This window comes from Teleopsis dalmanni, chromosome 1 (genome assembly GCF_002237135.1).
Source record: "Teleopsis dalmanni isolate 2A chromosome 1, ASM223713v2, whole genome shotgun sequence".
Taxonomy (NCBI): Eukaryota; Metazoa; Arthropoda; class Insecta; order Diptera; family Diopsidae; genus Teleopsis; species Teleopsis dalmanni.
Window position 1 is genome coordinate 193,898,339 of NC_051846.1, and position 14,945 is coordinate 193,913,283.

General features: G+C 29.1%; 1 protein-coding gene across 3 annotated transcripts; it reads left to right on the forward strand.

The window, feature by feature from the left end:
- Nucleotides 1-10,381: 10,381 nt before the first annotated feature.
- Nucleotides 10,382-12,740, forward strand: LOC119671011 (tanabin-like). Of its 3 annotated transcripts, none has more exons than XR_005251751.1 (3): nucleotides 10,382-10,761; nucleotides 10,839-12,598; nucleotides 12,654-12,716. XR_005251751.1 is itself a non-coding variant. In XM_038081492.1 (3 exons), the coding sequence occupies exons 1-2, from the start codon at nucleotides 10,617-10,619 to the stop codon at nucleotides 12,536-12,538; spliced, it is 1,845 nt and encodes a 614-aa protein (XP_037937420.1). In that variant the 5' UTR covers nucleotides 10,382-10,616; the 3' UTR covers nucleotides 12,539-12,581; nucleotides 12,654-12,740. The 3 variants fall into 3 exon arrangements, 2 of the variants coding, with proteins under 2 accessions (XP_037937420.1, XP_037937419.1); XM_038081492.1 differs by having other exon boundaries at nucleotides 10,839-12,581; nucleotides 12,654-12,740; XM_038081491.1 differs by lacking the exon at nucleotides 12,654-12,716 and having other exon boundaries at nucleotides 10,839-12,647.
- Nucleotides 12,741-14,945: the final 2,205 nt, after the last annotated feature.

Consider the following 14,945-nt stretch of genomic DNA (forward strand, 5'->3'; position numbering starts at 1 on the left):
AAATGAAAAAGAAAATATTATTGAATATAAAGAAACAAAATTATTTAAATATTACCAAAGGAGAAATAAAGAATTTTTAGTATTTAAAAGTAGTATGAATTGCAATATAAAATAAATATTAAATAAGTTTAGTAAAATATATTTTTAGATTAAAAAAAAAAACAAATACACAACTACTTTAAAATAATATAATGTTGAATATAAATTTTTTTCTTATTATTATTGGTCAAGAATTCGATGTTATTTTTAGAAATATTAAATAAAAAAGAAAACAAAAAATATATATACTTTAACAAAAACAAAAAGCGGTCGAAATTACTAAAAAGATTATTTAAAAATATTAATGTGTATTATTAGTTTAAGTTGAATAAAAATAAAGAGTCTTCATTATAATAAAATCAAATTGAGTTTTTAATTTTAACTGGAGAGACAATATATTTAATATATATAAATAATAATATAGTAATATAGTAATTATATATAATTCGTCCGCTTTGTTGGCTTGGTTATGCCGGGCGAATGAAAGTAAGTGCTTTGGCTGTAAAAACCCGTTAGATTTTGTGGCCGCTGTTAGAAAACGCTGTAAAGGACATTGCCTTATTATAACATAATACAGTTTAAAGGACATTGTAATCTAGATTTACTTGTGTGACTTAAAAATGTTTAGTTGTGTGGAAGATATTGTACATATGTCCGCATACAGTTTAAACGATATTGCAATGTTATCAAGCTTTACTTTAGTGATATTAAAATGTTCAGTTGTGTCGCATAATACTATTTGTCAACTTACAGTTAAAAGGACGTTGTGAAGTAACTGAGCTTAATTTTCAAGCTTTTAAATATAGTTAACTTTGATATGTTTTATTTGCAAGCTTTACAAAGCTTTACATGGTAAGACAGTACGACAAAAAATTACGAATGTTAAAATATCCTTATGTTATTAAATTCAAATGAAAGTGTTATAAAAACATAGAAAACTTTTCACTCTCTCATTTTTACTTACATTTACCTTAATTACGGTCTTAAAAAGAACTGCTAAAAAATACGCGAAAAGTTTTAAAAGTATTGAAGCTGAAAGGTTTCTGTTTATACTAAAGACCGTAATATTATTAAGAAAAAGCTTTGGCGCTATTGCGTCCCATAAAAGGTTTTTTTGTGAATAATACGGGCTTTTAAAGTTGTACTATATTCTAGAACTCTCGCTTACGTTTAACTAATAAAATTAGAAATTTGAATGAAATATATTTATAATTTGTGTTATATAAATATAAATTTTATAGGAATTAATATATATATTCAAGGATCTCCATGTTGCAGTATTCAATACGCATAATCAAAATTATATTAATATAAATAAAATTATGTTAATATAAATAAAATTATATTAATATAAATAAAATTCTATTAATGTTAATATAATTTATAGCTCACGCTACATTTTTCTTTTTGTTCCTTGTTTCTTCGACCAAAAATTGTCATGGATTCATTGCTCGAATCGGAGCTCTTTCTTGTTTTCTGCTGAAATCACTTTGTTCTATACAAACAGTTGGTTTACCAAGGTTTCGGATCGTGCTGTTCTTATCTTATCAAATATGTGTTAGAGATTATTTTTATTAATCTGGTTTTCAATATAGTTTCTCAGGCTTGGAGCTATTGGTGCTATTAACAGGTTTTGAACAAAAACTTCACTAATCACATTTAAAGTTAACTTTTGAATAACTTTTTGATACGAAAATATTTTACTTTAATTATTTTATTTATAAACTACACATAATTTTAGTTTATTTCGAACATTCATTCAATTTAAGTGGCTGAAGCAATGTCACAGAGTCATAAACTGAAATTTCAATAAAATGTTATGTGTCCCTTCTCTTGTAAAATTGTTAAAGTGTCTATAAACTATTTTACTCTTTACATTTTAAGAACTTTAATATATTTAAACTATGTACCAAATTTTCTTTGCAAAGTGCAATATAAAAAATTTACTGTCAAAAACAGCAAGGACATAAATCCCAGAACAATCAGAAACTTATGATTAAATTGTAGCTCGGAGATCTATTTCCACAATCGTTTCGCCATAAAACTAAACTCTGAACTCACATACACACAAGCGTTATGTGATGCCCCAATGTTACCCTTTCACTGTCTGTGGGCGTGAAACGTAAAAATGGCATTTCAGAGCAAAATTACACTGACAAGATTTTCTTTCTGCCATTTTAGGTTCCTATATTTTTTATGCGAACAGTCGTCACTTACACTTTTGTCCAAGTGCTTGAGAGGCAACTTAAAGGATTTACGCAAACATGACAGTTTCTGGCATTTAAAAATCTTGATGTCCACACACGATTCCGGTGGTGCAGAAATTTAAACTAACCCAATTCGGGTTGAAAATGCGAAATTAAAAAAGATGAACTGCTAGGAAGTGGAATGCTGAGCTGAAAGTAGCAAAAAATAGTGAGAATCTTTTGGCAGTCACTTCACGTACTTAAAGAGAAAAGTATCTAAAATACACATTAGTAGCTGAAAATGAAAGCAACGAGGCATTCATGAGGTCTGGCAGATTTCACTTAAGCTTTCAGTGGTCAAAATTTTTTTACACTGAGTTGCCCACTTTATGTTTTCGCAAAGATAAAATGACTTCATTTTGAATTAAAGGATATTTTGTTTATAAAGGATATTTGTAAAAAGCACTTTTGATGACATAATGCTGTTTTTGTAATAACTGCAGCTTATTTAAATACTAATTTACGTATTAATTTTTGTGCAAAATAAGTTGCTACTGCAATTATTAATGTAGTATGGTTTTAATGAAGTTCAATTTTAGTCAATCACAGTTTTATAATGAACTTAGTAGATGCTTTATAGCGTTCGTTTACAATCAGAAAAGTACAGTGTATGCGGACTTACTCGTACCAAACTGTTCATTACAATTGCCACACCGACAGGCTACTACCTTTTATGTAGATATGGTGGCCAGATAGGGGTTTCTGTTTTGAGTAGCGGTGTCCGCTGCCGGCGGGTGTAGGAATATGAATAAGAGTAATTCTTCAAATTATTAAAATAGCAAAGCAGTTTCCTGCCTGAGTTCGTAGTGTCCTCGAAATTGTGGTTCAACAATGAGTCTACATAGAAAGTCTAAATAAGCTACTTCTTGTGAGACTGGCTGCTACTGGTATTTACCATATACTATATAAATACATTATTGTTTATGTTAGTGTGTCGGAAATTTCAACATTTTAATAACTAGAAAGTATCATTATCTAATTATCCATTAATATAGATCTTTATATCTTATCCAGTGTGGTACTTTTGGCACGACTAAAATGGTCAGTGGTTTGGTATGATCTCTAAGACGCGTTGAGATATATTACAATGCTCTTGAGGAAGGGATTTTGCTATCATAACAAAATACTTGCTAAAACTGAAATCAATTTTAAGGTACATAATAAAATGTTCTATAAGAAAGGCATTAAAATTTTAAACAAGCGTTGTATCACTTTCGAAACAGTTTATCCATATTTGTTAGAAGTGACAATGATACAAAGAGAGTTTTAAAATCTATTTTGCTATCTCTGAAGAGAGTCTATAAGGAGTGAAAGAATGAACAAGTTAAGATTATTGATAAATCGAATAAAACATTTTAGTTATAGATTCTATACCTCAATTCGATACCATGAGAGCAAAATGAAGGTACTTCACTCATCTCCTGGCAATCGTATAGTGTCAGTAGATAAATTATTCTTAGACTCTCAGGTCTAGTTAGAAAACCAATGATTACTTTGAATTTCAATCTATGTATTTCACAGAAATATTTCTAAGAAATATGTTAATTTTGTTTTTGACTCGAATCAGTTATTGGGTCTGTCTTAAGCTTTTACGAGTTGATCCAAACTCACTCAAACAGTTTATATGCTTTGTTTCGATTGTGGTTTGGACTATATGGGACTATATGGATTCATCTTCTCAAACTTGTTAGCTGTTATGTTACTATTAAATGAACAGCTATCCAGACGAGCGTTGAAGTAGTAGCTAACACAAATATGAAGTTTCTGCAGCTTTTGAGAACCTTGAATTTTGTAAGCCAAGTTTGGATAGAATACAATAAGATGTAATAGTTCTTTAATAAAAGCATTATCAAGAACAGTTAATGTTCTAGTCTGTCAAATTCTAAAAAGTGATGGCGTTTTTATATTACTCTTTTAAATATTCTATGAAACAATGTACTTTTGTCTAAAAAACTACAGCTGAAATTTTCATTTGATAGAAAGTGGCTTAGTTGCTAAGTTAAGGCAAATGTTGCTTTAAGGATTTTGTTGTTAATCATCTCAAAAACATATTAAGTGATTATATATAAATAGTTCTTAAAGAAATATAATAATGGTTGACACTGGAATAATTGTAAAAATATTTATAAAAACTTCACATTACAATTTAAATTTATTTTTATTAAAAATTTAATAATTTAATTTGTTTTCACATATTATTCAACTTTAATCATGCATATAAAATATTTTCAGTAGTATATAAAACAGCTTTAAAAAATTTGTATTAAGTGCATAATTATTACCTATTGAATGTACTATAATTAATTAAAATGATGCAACACTCAATAATAGTCTATGCAGTAGCGTAAAATGCATTTATTTTATCTTTAATTAAATTTGCGATTTTTGCACCAACCGCAAAAATAATTCAAAATTAAACGAGGTCAGGCCATTATATGTGTTTGCGTGGAAATGTTAATGAGTAAAAACCAAAAATGATATTGTCAATTAATTTTAATGCCAAAAGGCATTAACTCAGATAAATACGACTACAAACAGCACCCAAAGAGGTACTTAATGAGCGGAGACCTCATAAAAATTTTACCATAAAACCATTTTTGTGGTTCAATTGTTAATTGGCGCAGAATTACATTAAAATTATTTCAAAAATTAATTTAAAAAAACAAAATTCCACTTCCTTCCGCAGGACGCACATAAATTGTATTTATCTGTAGAAAATAGTTGTAAACGAAAAATATTTCATTATTTCAATAATACACAAATATAATTATTAATTTATTATATACTAAAATAACACTAACTCTGGAGGAATTAATGGTTAGTTAAATTTATGAAATTTATTATCTAATACATTAGTGAATTATTTATTTTTTAACCAGCACTTATAATTCTTATTTATTACCTTTTAATGAATGTGTATATTTATTACATTAATATTTATTTATTTTATTTTATTACAATAATAGACTTCTCTAAGCACCAAAGAGTCATGGTTAATCCCTTCGCTTATTAGTATAACAAGAAGGAAAACTTACAGTCATAGGTCTTGTAAGTTTGGCAGAAAGTGCGTCTGGACGATATTATGCAGATGCGAGTCGTGGAAAGCAGCACCACGAGATATACAAAAATTGCAAGTCTTCTTCAATTGGTGTCTGCGTCGAATATTGCGTGTGTTTTGGCTGCAAACTATTTCGAATAACCTCTTAGAAGCGATAGTTAAAAGTTTCTCAGGAGATACTTATGCGCAAGTGGAGCTGGTTAGGCCCCAAGACGATATTAACCGCATTTCCGTAGACTGCAATCCGCAGGGAAGCTGACAAAGAGAACGGCTGGCTCGTACATGTCGCAGGCAACTTGGTTTCGAAGCTGCTAGGTCTGAAAAAATCTGGGAAGAAGTGAAGGTGCTATCCAGGAGTATGGAATGGAACAATGTAATTGTGGCCTTTTGCTCCACATAGGATCTACGAAAACCAATACATATAAGTTATAAAATGGTTTCGAGCTTACTATAAGGGATGATTAATAATTGTTTGTGATTATTGGTAAGAACATTTTTACATGTTTTTGAATAAAATATGAATTTTCATGCCTTTTAACAGTAAAAAAACAAATAGAAAAAAATAACGTATTTGTTAAGAATAATGACGACACGACATACGAAGAATTAACGAAGTCATTCGTTGACAGTTAACTAAAAATTTCGTATGTACTTCCAAAAATCGTTCACAATAGACGAATTTTTAGTCTTGGCAATCATGCGATTTGAGTTGCTGATTAACTAAGCAATTTCAAAAAGGTTGGACTTAATAAGTCAGTAGTGCTGTTGTTTCATATGTTAGTTTTAAAATAAGCACTCATAAAAGAAAAGGCCTATTATTATTTTTATAAAAATTAAATTAAATTAAAGTTTTAAACTTTAACGTATGACTGTACCAGACAAGTATTGCAAAAAAGCTTAAATCCACAGACAACTTAAAATATGTTTACTATCTGTTATTAATATTTAATGCTTTTCACAACAATTAAACTGTAAACATTTTAAAAGTGACGAATATACACATATTTAAATATTTAAATTAAAAAAAAAATATTTAAAAAAAAGCTCTTAAAAAATTTAATGCCACTTTGCACTTTTCTCACGTCAAACGCTTTCCCTTTGACTGCTTCGTGCATATTTTTCGGTGCGCTAAGCATACAACGACCAAATGCATGTGTTAACAACTGAATTTTTGTGTAATTACACGCTGCACAATTTAAATGGAGAAAAATATGTCAACTATACGAACACAACTATAAATAAAATAAAAAACAAAAATTCTAATATTTTATGTTTGTTGCCCCACACAAACACACTTGAGTTGGTGTGTGTGACTGCGGTTAATGCGGCAGTAAATAAGCTTCTTAGCTTTTGTTCGTCTCATTGTATTCATGCGTTCATACTCTTTGTGCAACTTTGTCTGACTTTGTCTGACTTTCTTTGCTTTTGTCTGCGTTTGTTGTTTTTGTTGTTACTTTATAATTTGCCATGAGCGCGTTAAACTGCTGACACAATAATTTTATCCGATTTATGCATAAGTCAGCATTTATGCGCTGATTGCTTTGCGCGTGTATGCTTGTATGCTGGATTGCTGGATTGTTGTGTGTGTGTGTGTGTGTATGTGTGGGTGCTTAGCGGCTGTTTGGTTTCGTATATAAAATGCAATGCATTCTATGCCACATAAACTCTAATTGGAATTATAATTGGGCGAAATTTATATTATAAACAATTACACAAATTATTACTTCATAATTGGATTTGAGGTTTGTTAGGAAAAATAAAAATTTGCAAATTGTGTTTTGATTGAGTTTTCATTAAATTTTCATCAATTTTTGGTAATTAAATGAAAATCATCAGGAAACTTTATTCGCTTAGGTTGGGATTTATTAGATATTTAGCGGATAGCGAGTTAAATAATAAATGATGTACATTACGATAGTTTCATAAATGCTGTGGATAATGCTGAATATATTACCACCGCACCGGTAATATATTCTATTGTTTCATTTATTTTATTTAACAAATTTTAAACAGATTTTTTTATTATAAATTTATTTATTGTGATTTTTATAATACGTATGAGTACGTCGATGAAATATAAATTATAAATTATACTGTGAAAGTTAATATGACGATTAGTGTCATGTTATGCAGACAGTCATGGTCACATCAAATTTGAAATGATTGAAAATGACAGCAACAAAAAAATTTCGATTAAACTTCCATTACAGTAACTAGATTTACTTTGTCTGTCTATGTTGGCTGAAACAATATAGTTAAGTAACAAATATCATAAGTTGTGCCTTTAAGGAGATTGGTTGGTTGATTGGTTGCAGTGACAGAAAAAAAAACTGAATCCATGCTATTGAATTTAAATAATTTAATAGATCTTTTGTCTTAATCAATGAACAGTCTAACAAACTATAAAAAAAGTATTTCCATAAGAACCTTAAGATATAAAAAGAAATAAACTGAATCCATGGTATCGACTTTAGAGTTTTTAATAGATCTTTTGTCTTAATCGATGAACAATCTAACAAACTATCAAAAAAGTATTTCCATAAAAATATATATTTTCTGAAGGTCAGATTTTTGCACTTTCTTTTTTCTGTAAGTTTCCACAACATCTACAGTGAGTATTAAAACGAGGTCGAAATTTGTCTGTATAAGTTCCTATACACCAGTAACCAGCTAGAACTGCAGTAAGCCTTTTAAGAAGAAATATTTATATTTTTTGGTGGATTTGTAAGCATATTCACCTTTAAAATTTACAAGTGTTACATTGGTTCATAAGAGCCACATACAAAATTAAACGATGTTGCAGATATATATAGTAAAGCTCCTGAATCATCTTTGCTGCGTTTTTTTCAGTACTTAAGTATCATTTTTTTCAAAACAGTGTACTTAAAGAATAAATTATTCAGCATAATTTTATATGCATTGCATTTAACTACATATTGAGATATTACTCAATATCTTGAGTATATTAAGTATCTATTGATATTACTTACTCTAAACTTTAATATGAATAAAACGTGCATATATAACATATTTGATGTAATAAAGGCTAGAGATGGAGAATGAGAAACTCCATATTTTTTATGAAATAAATATCAAAACAAACTCGTTAGTATTGTTAAAATTATTATAATTTTACTGCAAATTTTATATATCTCAAGCTTAATATTTTAGTAACCATTCAAAACGAAATTCCTTCAAACTGAAATGCAAGTAGTATAAAAACATCATTTGACTGCTCTTCTGAATTTGTGAATAAAACGTGCAATATCGTTTACTTATTATATTGAAACAATGAAAGGTTACTACACAGTAATATTATTACACAGTGATATTGCACAAATTAAATGCGGATGGTTTTACTACATTTTTCACTTTAAAGTGAGTGCGGGTGAATATTTTGGTAGCTTAATAAAAAAAAAATATATGAAAAAAAACTGCATTTCATTATGCAACATTTACGGATGCAGTTTCGCATATCATCGACTACAGCAGAATAATCCAAATATTTTTCGAAATTCATTTATAAATTTTTACCTTTTCAGAATATCAAATACTGAAGTGCATATCGTGGACGTCGCTGAACTACATAACATTTTTTTAATGCATTTTTGATTGTATTAATGTGACGGATTCATATTTGTTGCTTATTTTTAACGTTTACGGGTTGAGATATTTTTAATAAAATATTTATGCTTTTTCAAATAGCAGGTTATTTTATATAAAAAATATATAAAAAAACATGCTTTTCAAATAATAAATACAAAAATATTAATATTTTCTGTAGTGCAAAGCTTTATGCACCCACACATGTATGTATAAGAATCAGTTGAAATAATATATACCTATATCTGTTTTTTGGTCAAAAATTTGTACTGAATTTCTGTTTAAATTCAGATACAATTTGTATATCACAAATATTAAATGTTTTACTATATGTGAAATAAGATTGAGCTTGAATAAAAATCGATTTGAAATAATTATTTAACTTAAAGGACTGGTGATATTTTGTGCAGCAAGACTATTACTGCGTTTAAGGTCTATGTTGTGTACGTCTTGGGCACTGCAAAATTTGCTTTTTCGGACTAAGCCGAAAATATATGTTTCGTAAAATATCACGTCAATACTGCCAATTTGATATTTTTACAATGTTTTGGGACTTTTTGGTTGTGCCTAATTTGAAATCTGCTCACTTTCAATTTGCCACCAAAAATAACTAGCAAAAAAAAACTCATAGTAGCTGTAATAATGTAAATACATTGTTATATTAGCTTATAATAATTGTTAACAGTACTTACAAAATTTTATGCCTTTCTGTAAAATCGGAAAGTAAGATTGTAGTAAGATTATAGCGATTATAGTAAGATCAAATGCGTAAATTCTGAAATTTATTATAAAATAATACTGTTTTGCATTAGTGCCGAGACACTAATACCATACACCGGCTCTCATGCCGGAATTTAAACCGACATATTGTTTTTTCTATCACATATCAATTTTTTAATTTGCATTGAAAACAACAACAGTTTTACTCAAGCCATGACCGAGACACTCTACATAATATGGCTCTTATAGTTACTAATGAGGAATATTTACCATACCAAAATCTTTCATATTAATGAGCTCATTATCAATAAATCAGCTCATTTAAAGGAAAAATGTCAAATGCAACCCTTAAAAATAAATTTCCCACAAAATTAATTACCAAAATTTTAAATATAGGTTTTTTTTTTATTATTTTAAGCAAGGATTCAAAGCCCACAAAGCATTAATTTGATATCAAAGTAATCTCTCTATCTATTACGTTCATTTTTAGATGGCCATGCATATTTAAACATTAATTGTTTTTATTAAATATTTCGTATATTATATAATCATGTATATTTTGTACATTTATTAACCTATGCAATAATTTCATATAACGAAAGTGCAGAATTTCTTGCAAATTAATAGTTAAATCATATTAACTAATTTGTTTTTTATTTTCACTAAATATTAATAATCATTAATCAATAATTTAGTTAAGAATTTGATCAATTTATTTAAACTTACAAGCACACATAATTTTTTTTAGTTATACTATAAAGCAAAGGAAAGTATTCTTTGCTATTATGTATAACTTGCACTATTGTGCATAAGTCTTTTCGATCTATTGTGAATGTGTGAGGAATACTGACAGCTTAGTAATTTGCATTAGATTGCAGCATTTGTTTGTTGAAAACTTCAGAGACGAAAGCATCAAAAAAAATTTTTTGTGTATTGAAAACTGTTAAGAAATGGATTTCTTCGAGTCAGATATTATAGAATATGCTCCAGAAAGCGATACTGAGGATTTTAACGATTCAGTTGCGTGTTGTGAAGGAAACATCAAAAACGCTGACGTGGACTTGACTGTGCAGCCACAAGTTTCGGAATATGATGGTGTGTACAATCTTAAATACGTTAAAAAATCGAAAGTGTTAGATCAACCTGTACAATGTTGTTTTTTGTAATTTCAGTGAAAGGCCAATCTGAAAGCAGTCGTGAAGATGCTTGGATTATACCTCTTGAAACTAAATCTCTTGCTGATATATGTTCAGAAAATGTCATGTCAGATATAACTTCACATCAATCTAAAATCAGTCATGAAAGCATTTGGGTTATACCTCACGAAACCGAGTCTTTTGCTAATATATCTTCAGAAGGTGTCATCTCAGATATAAGTTCAGATCAATCTAAAAGCAGTCGTGAAGGTGCTTGGATTATACCTCTTGAAACTAAATCTCTTGCTGATATATGTTCAGAAAATGTCATGTCAGATATAAGTTCACATCAATCTGAAATCAGTCGTGAAGGTGTTTGGGTTATACCTCACGAAACCGAGTCTTTTGCTGATATATCTTCAGAAGGTGTCATCTCAGATATAAGTTCAGATCAATCTAAAATCAGTCGTGAAGGTGTTTGGGTTATACCTCATGAAACCGAGTCTTTTGGTGATATATCTTCAGAAAGTATCATCTCAGATATAAGTTCAGATCAATCTAAAATCAGTTGTGAAGGTGTTTGGGTTATACCTCATGAAACTAAATCTTTTGCTGATATATCTTCAGAAGGTGTCATCTCAGATATAAGTTCAGATCAATCTAAAATCAGTCGTGAAGGTGTTTGGGTTATACCTCATAAAACTAAATCTCTTGCTGATATTTGTACAGAAGATGTCATGCCAGATATAAGTTCAGAACAAGTTTCGGGAGATGGTGGTATGTATAATGTTCAATATGTTCAAAAACTAGAAGGGTTAGAACAAACGCCGCTGGGCTTATTCGTAATGTCTGGGGAAGACCAATCTAAAAGCAGTTGTGAAAATGTGTGGTTTGTACCTCATAAAAGTAAATCGCTTTCTGATTCATGTTCAGAAGGAAGCACGTCAGATATAAGTTTTGAATCAGTTGTCAACGAACGTGAACGCTCTACGTCATCTTTAGAGGACTGTGGTGAAAATATAAATATAAATGGTTTTGTTAAAAATTCGGATAATATTAAATCCGAAATAAATGATGCAAACTTATCAAGTGAAAATGAATTGGATATCAGTAACATTGTTCCAGCAGAGAATGAAACTGAACAATATATCGATACACGTTCAGAAAGTAGCAATTTAATTTATGAGGGCATGCCGGGAACTAGCAATTCCGTTTCGCTTTTAGAAGACTCTAGTGCTGAAAAAAAGAAAAGTGATTTGAAAAATAATGCTTACGCATCGAGTTGCGCAGATATATCATCCATGAAAATTACTAGTGTTGTTGATCAGTCAGTTTCTAATAAACGCAAACGCACAATTTCACCATCCTTAGACTTTGGAGCGAAAAAGTCTAAAACTAATGGTATAAATGATGGTACAAAAACATTTTCAGGATCTGTTTCATCTTTGGAAGACTATGAAATAATTGATATGAAATCGTTGTGTGAGAATAATATAAATAGAAATATTAATAAAATATCAAATATAAAAAATTCAGCTATAGATGATCGAAAAAATGAAATAAATCAAAATCTGGTTGCTTTGCATCTTAAAACAAACTTCCTAAAATACGAATTATCAATAATTGATAAAAAAATAGAAAAGTATAAGGCAATAATATCTAAGCAATTATATTTAAAGCACGTTAAGGAGGACGTTATGTACAAGATTTTAAATGAACCTCGTGAATCTGATTAGGGAGTCCATCTAACAATATTAATAGAACTAGAAGAAGTAGAAGGTACAAAAGAAAATTATGTGAGAAGTTTTCTTTTTTGAGTACATAATCTTTTTAAAATCTTTATATTTACAGATACGAAGAGAAAAGAAAATTTAAGTGGGTATCCATCAGTTAAATAAAGATATCTGCTATTAAAAAATGAATTTACACTTTTCAATTTTCAATGATTTTAGATTTGTTCGTTTATATATTATTAAATAAAGTATATATAATCATTTAAATTGTTTTAATATTAGTTCTTGAGTACTTGCATTTATTGTCTATTTATTGTTTATTCGTCGAATAGAACTCATTCCTTCAATTAAAATTATTTATGATTTTGTTGGATTTATTTTACAAATAATGTCATATTTAGATGAAAATGAGTTTTAATAATTAGGAAAATTAGAAATACGAGAAATCAGAGAATTTTGCCAAGTAGTACAGAGAAAAGACACTTTTGTAATATATACAATATTCAGATTAAAAATTGATACAACATGTTCTGGTTCCAAAGATCTATTTACTTGTTAGCAACGTTTATCTGCATATTCTTATAATAGGTAAAGTGCGCTGTAAAGATTATGAAATTGTCTCAAGGTGTTATGATACTGATTGGTACCTTAGAGTGTGAACAAATAAATGCTAAAAAGTATAGGTGAAAAAATACTACTAAATAATTCGACTTAGGGGTTATTTGTATGACCAGTATGGTTTTTCTGCTTGAAAGGGGATTAGAGATTATTTACGCACTCCATTGTGAGACTACTTGGGCGGAAATTATTAACCTCTTCTGAGGTTAGGATAGCATGAAACGCTAATATTTTGGCTTTTAATCAAAAGACGGAGTATCTACCGTTCAGTAAGTATCACTAGCTAACGCAAAAGGTCATTTATGAACGCATTGTTTCGCACTTTGCGAGCTAGTACTCTGTTTGTTTTTTAATCAATCTTATTTTAATATTATTTGATATCCACGTATTGGATTTATCTCTTGAGCAATTAGAATCATTATTTTGCAGATTGCGGTGGTAGCACATTATTTCAGCATGTTAATCATTCCAAAGATGATATATTTACTCTAAGATTTAAGAATCCCAGAACCTTATCTACCGGATGCTTGTAAGATATGTAAGTTATGTTTTATGTAATTCTTCCTCCATCGTCACCTTACATGGCTTTCACAGAGAAATAGTTTTATCATGTATTAGGAGTAATGTGTCATCTATATAGTACATATAAAAAACAGACTACATTCTTCTGTAGTTTAAAAGCAGCTGTATAAAATGTTCTCAAATAATATATTCCACCTTTCCAATGGTATTACTTAAAATCACTGTGGGTAAATACTATGGCATTGTGAAATAATGAATGATTTCAGAAGGAGTGGACGAATTATTTTCAAGATGTTTGTCGAGCTTTTGTGATGAATACTGTATTAAGAGGTGATGATTTCATCTCAACTTTGAGTTGAAAAGATTTAACAGTTTAATGTGTATACAAATGAATTGATTATCATCTTCATTAGTGGATATAATGAGCAAAATCGCCTAAATGAGATGGTGTGTCGTTATAATAAAAAAGTAGAAGTTATACACAATAGCTATAAACTTTAAACGTTCATATTTATAGTTAAAAGTTAGTGTGATATATATCCAAAATACAACTTCTCATTTTGGGAGAGCTTGAACACTGACAGCTCTCTAGCAATAGTTGCAAAGCTTTTAAGAGTATTCCAAGTTTTGCAAATTCGTACATTTACGGTTTCAAATTCTAATACACTGAAGCGGTTAAATGTAACCCGCTATGTATTAAGCTTATCTGCTCTCATTTCTCTCCCGTGATTACTGGAATGATGTTTTCACACTGCTGTCGAAATTTTCTCCATTCATTCCTAAGAGGTGGTTTTATTGGACTCAAGTCTCATACTGGGGATTTCGATGCTTTCCACCTACTGTAATACACTGAAGTGGTGTGGATTATTTTGAAGGTTAAATGGTGGAATAATCTGACAACATTTATTTAATTTTATATTCTAAATTGAAAATATAGGTCCAATTTGAATAATGTGTAAAATACTACTTTATTTTTTATTTTATGTATCTGTGCATAGGACAACATACTTAGCCCAGTAGAAGTTTGTATACAGATGTAATACAGTATTGAATCATATTATTAATTATTAGTATTGAACAAACAATAATATAAATTTCTTTTAAAAAACAATTTAAAACTTAAAATTATGCGATCCATGCCATTCGTTTATTAACTGAGGACTGGAGAACATTAAAGTTCAAGATATGTACTTATATTTACATATTTTTGTAAATAAAAAATAAATAGCAGTACTTGAGGTGCTAAAATCTGTATCACTTTTTCTCTTCA

What these genes read in the sequence shown, in the direction of transcription:
- LOC119671011 (XM_038081492.1), top strand. Translation starts at nt 10,617, where the DNA reads ATGGATTTCTTCGAGTCAGATATTATAGAATATGCTCCAGAAAGCGAT. An exon ending in ACAAGTTTCGGAATATGATG is followed by an intron (nt 10,762 to 10,838) that starts GTGTGTACAATC and finishes TTGTAATTTCAG; the next exon opens with TGAAAGGCCAATCTGAAAGC.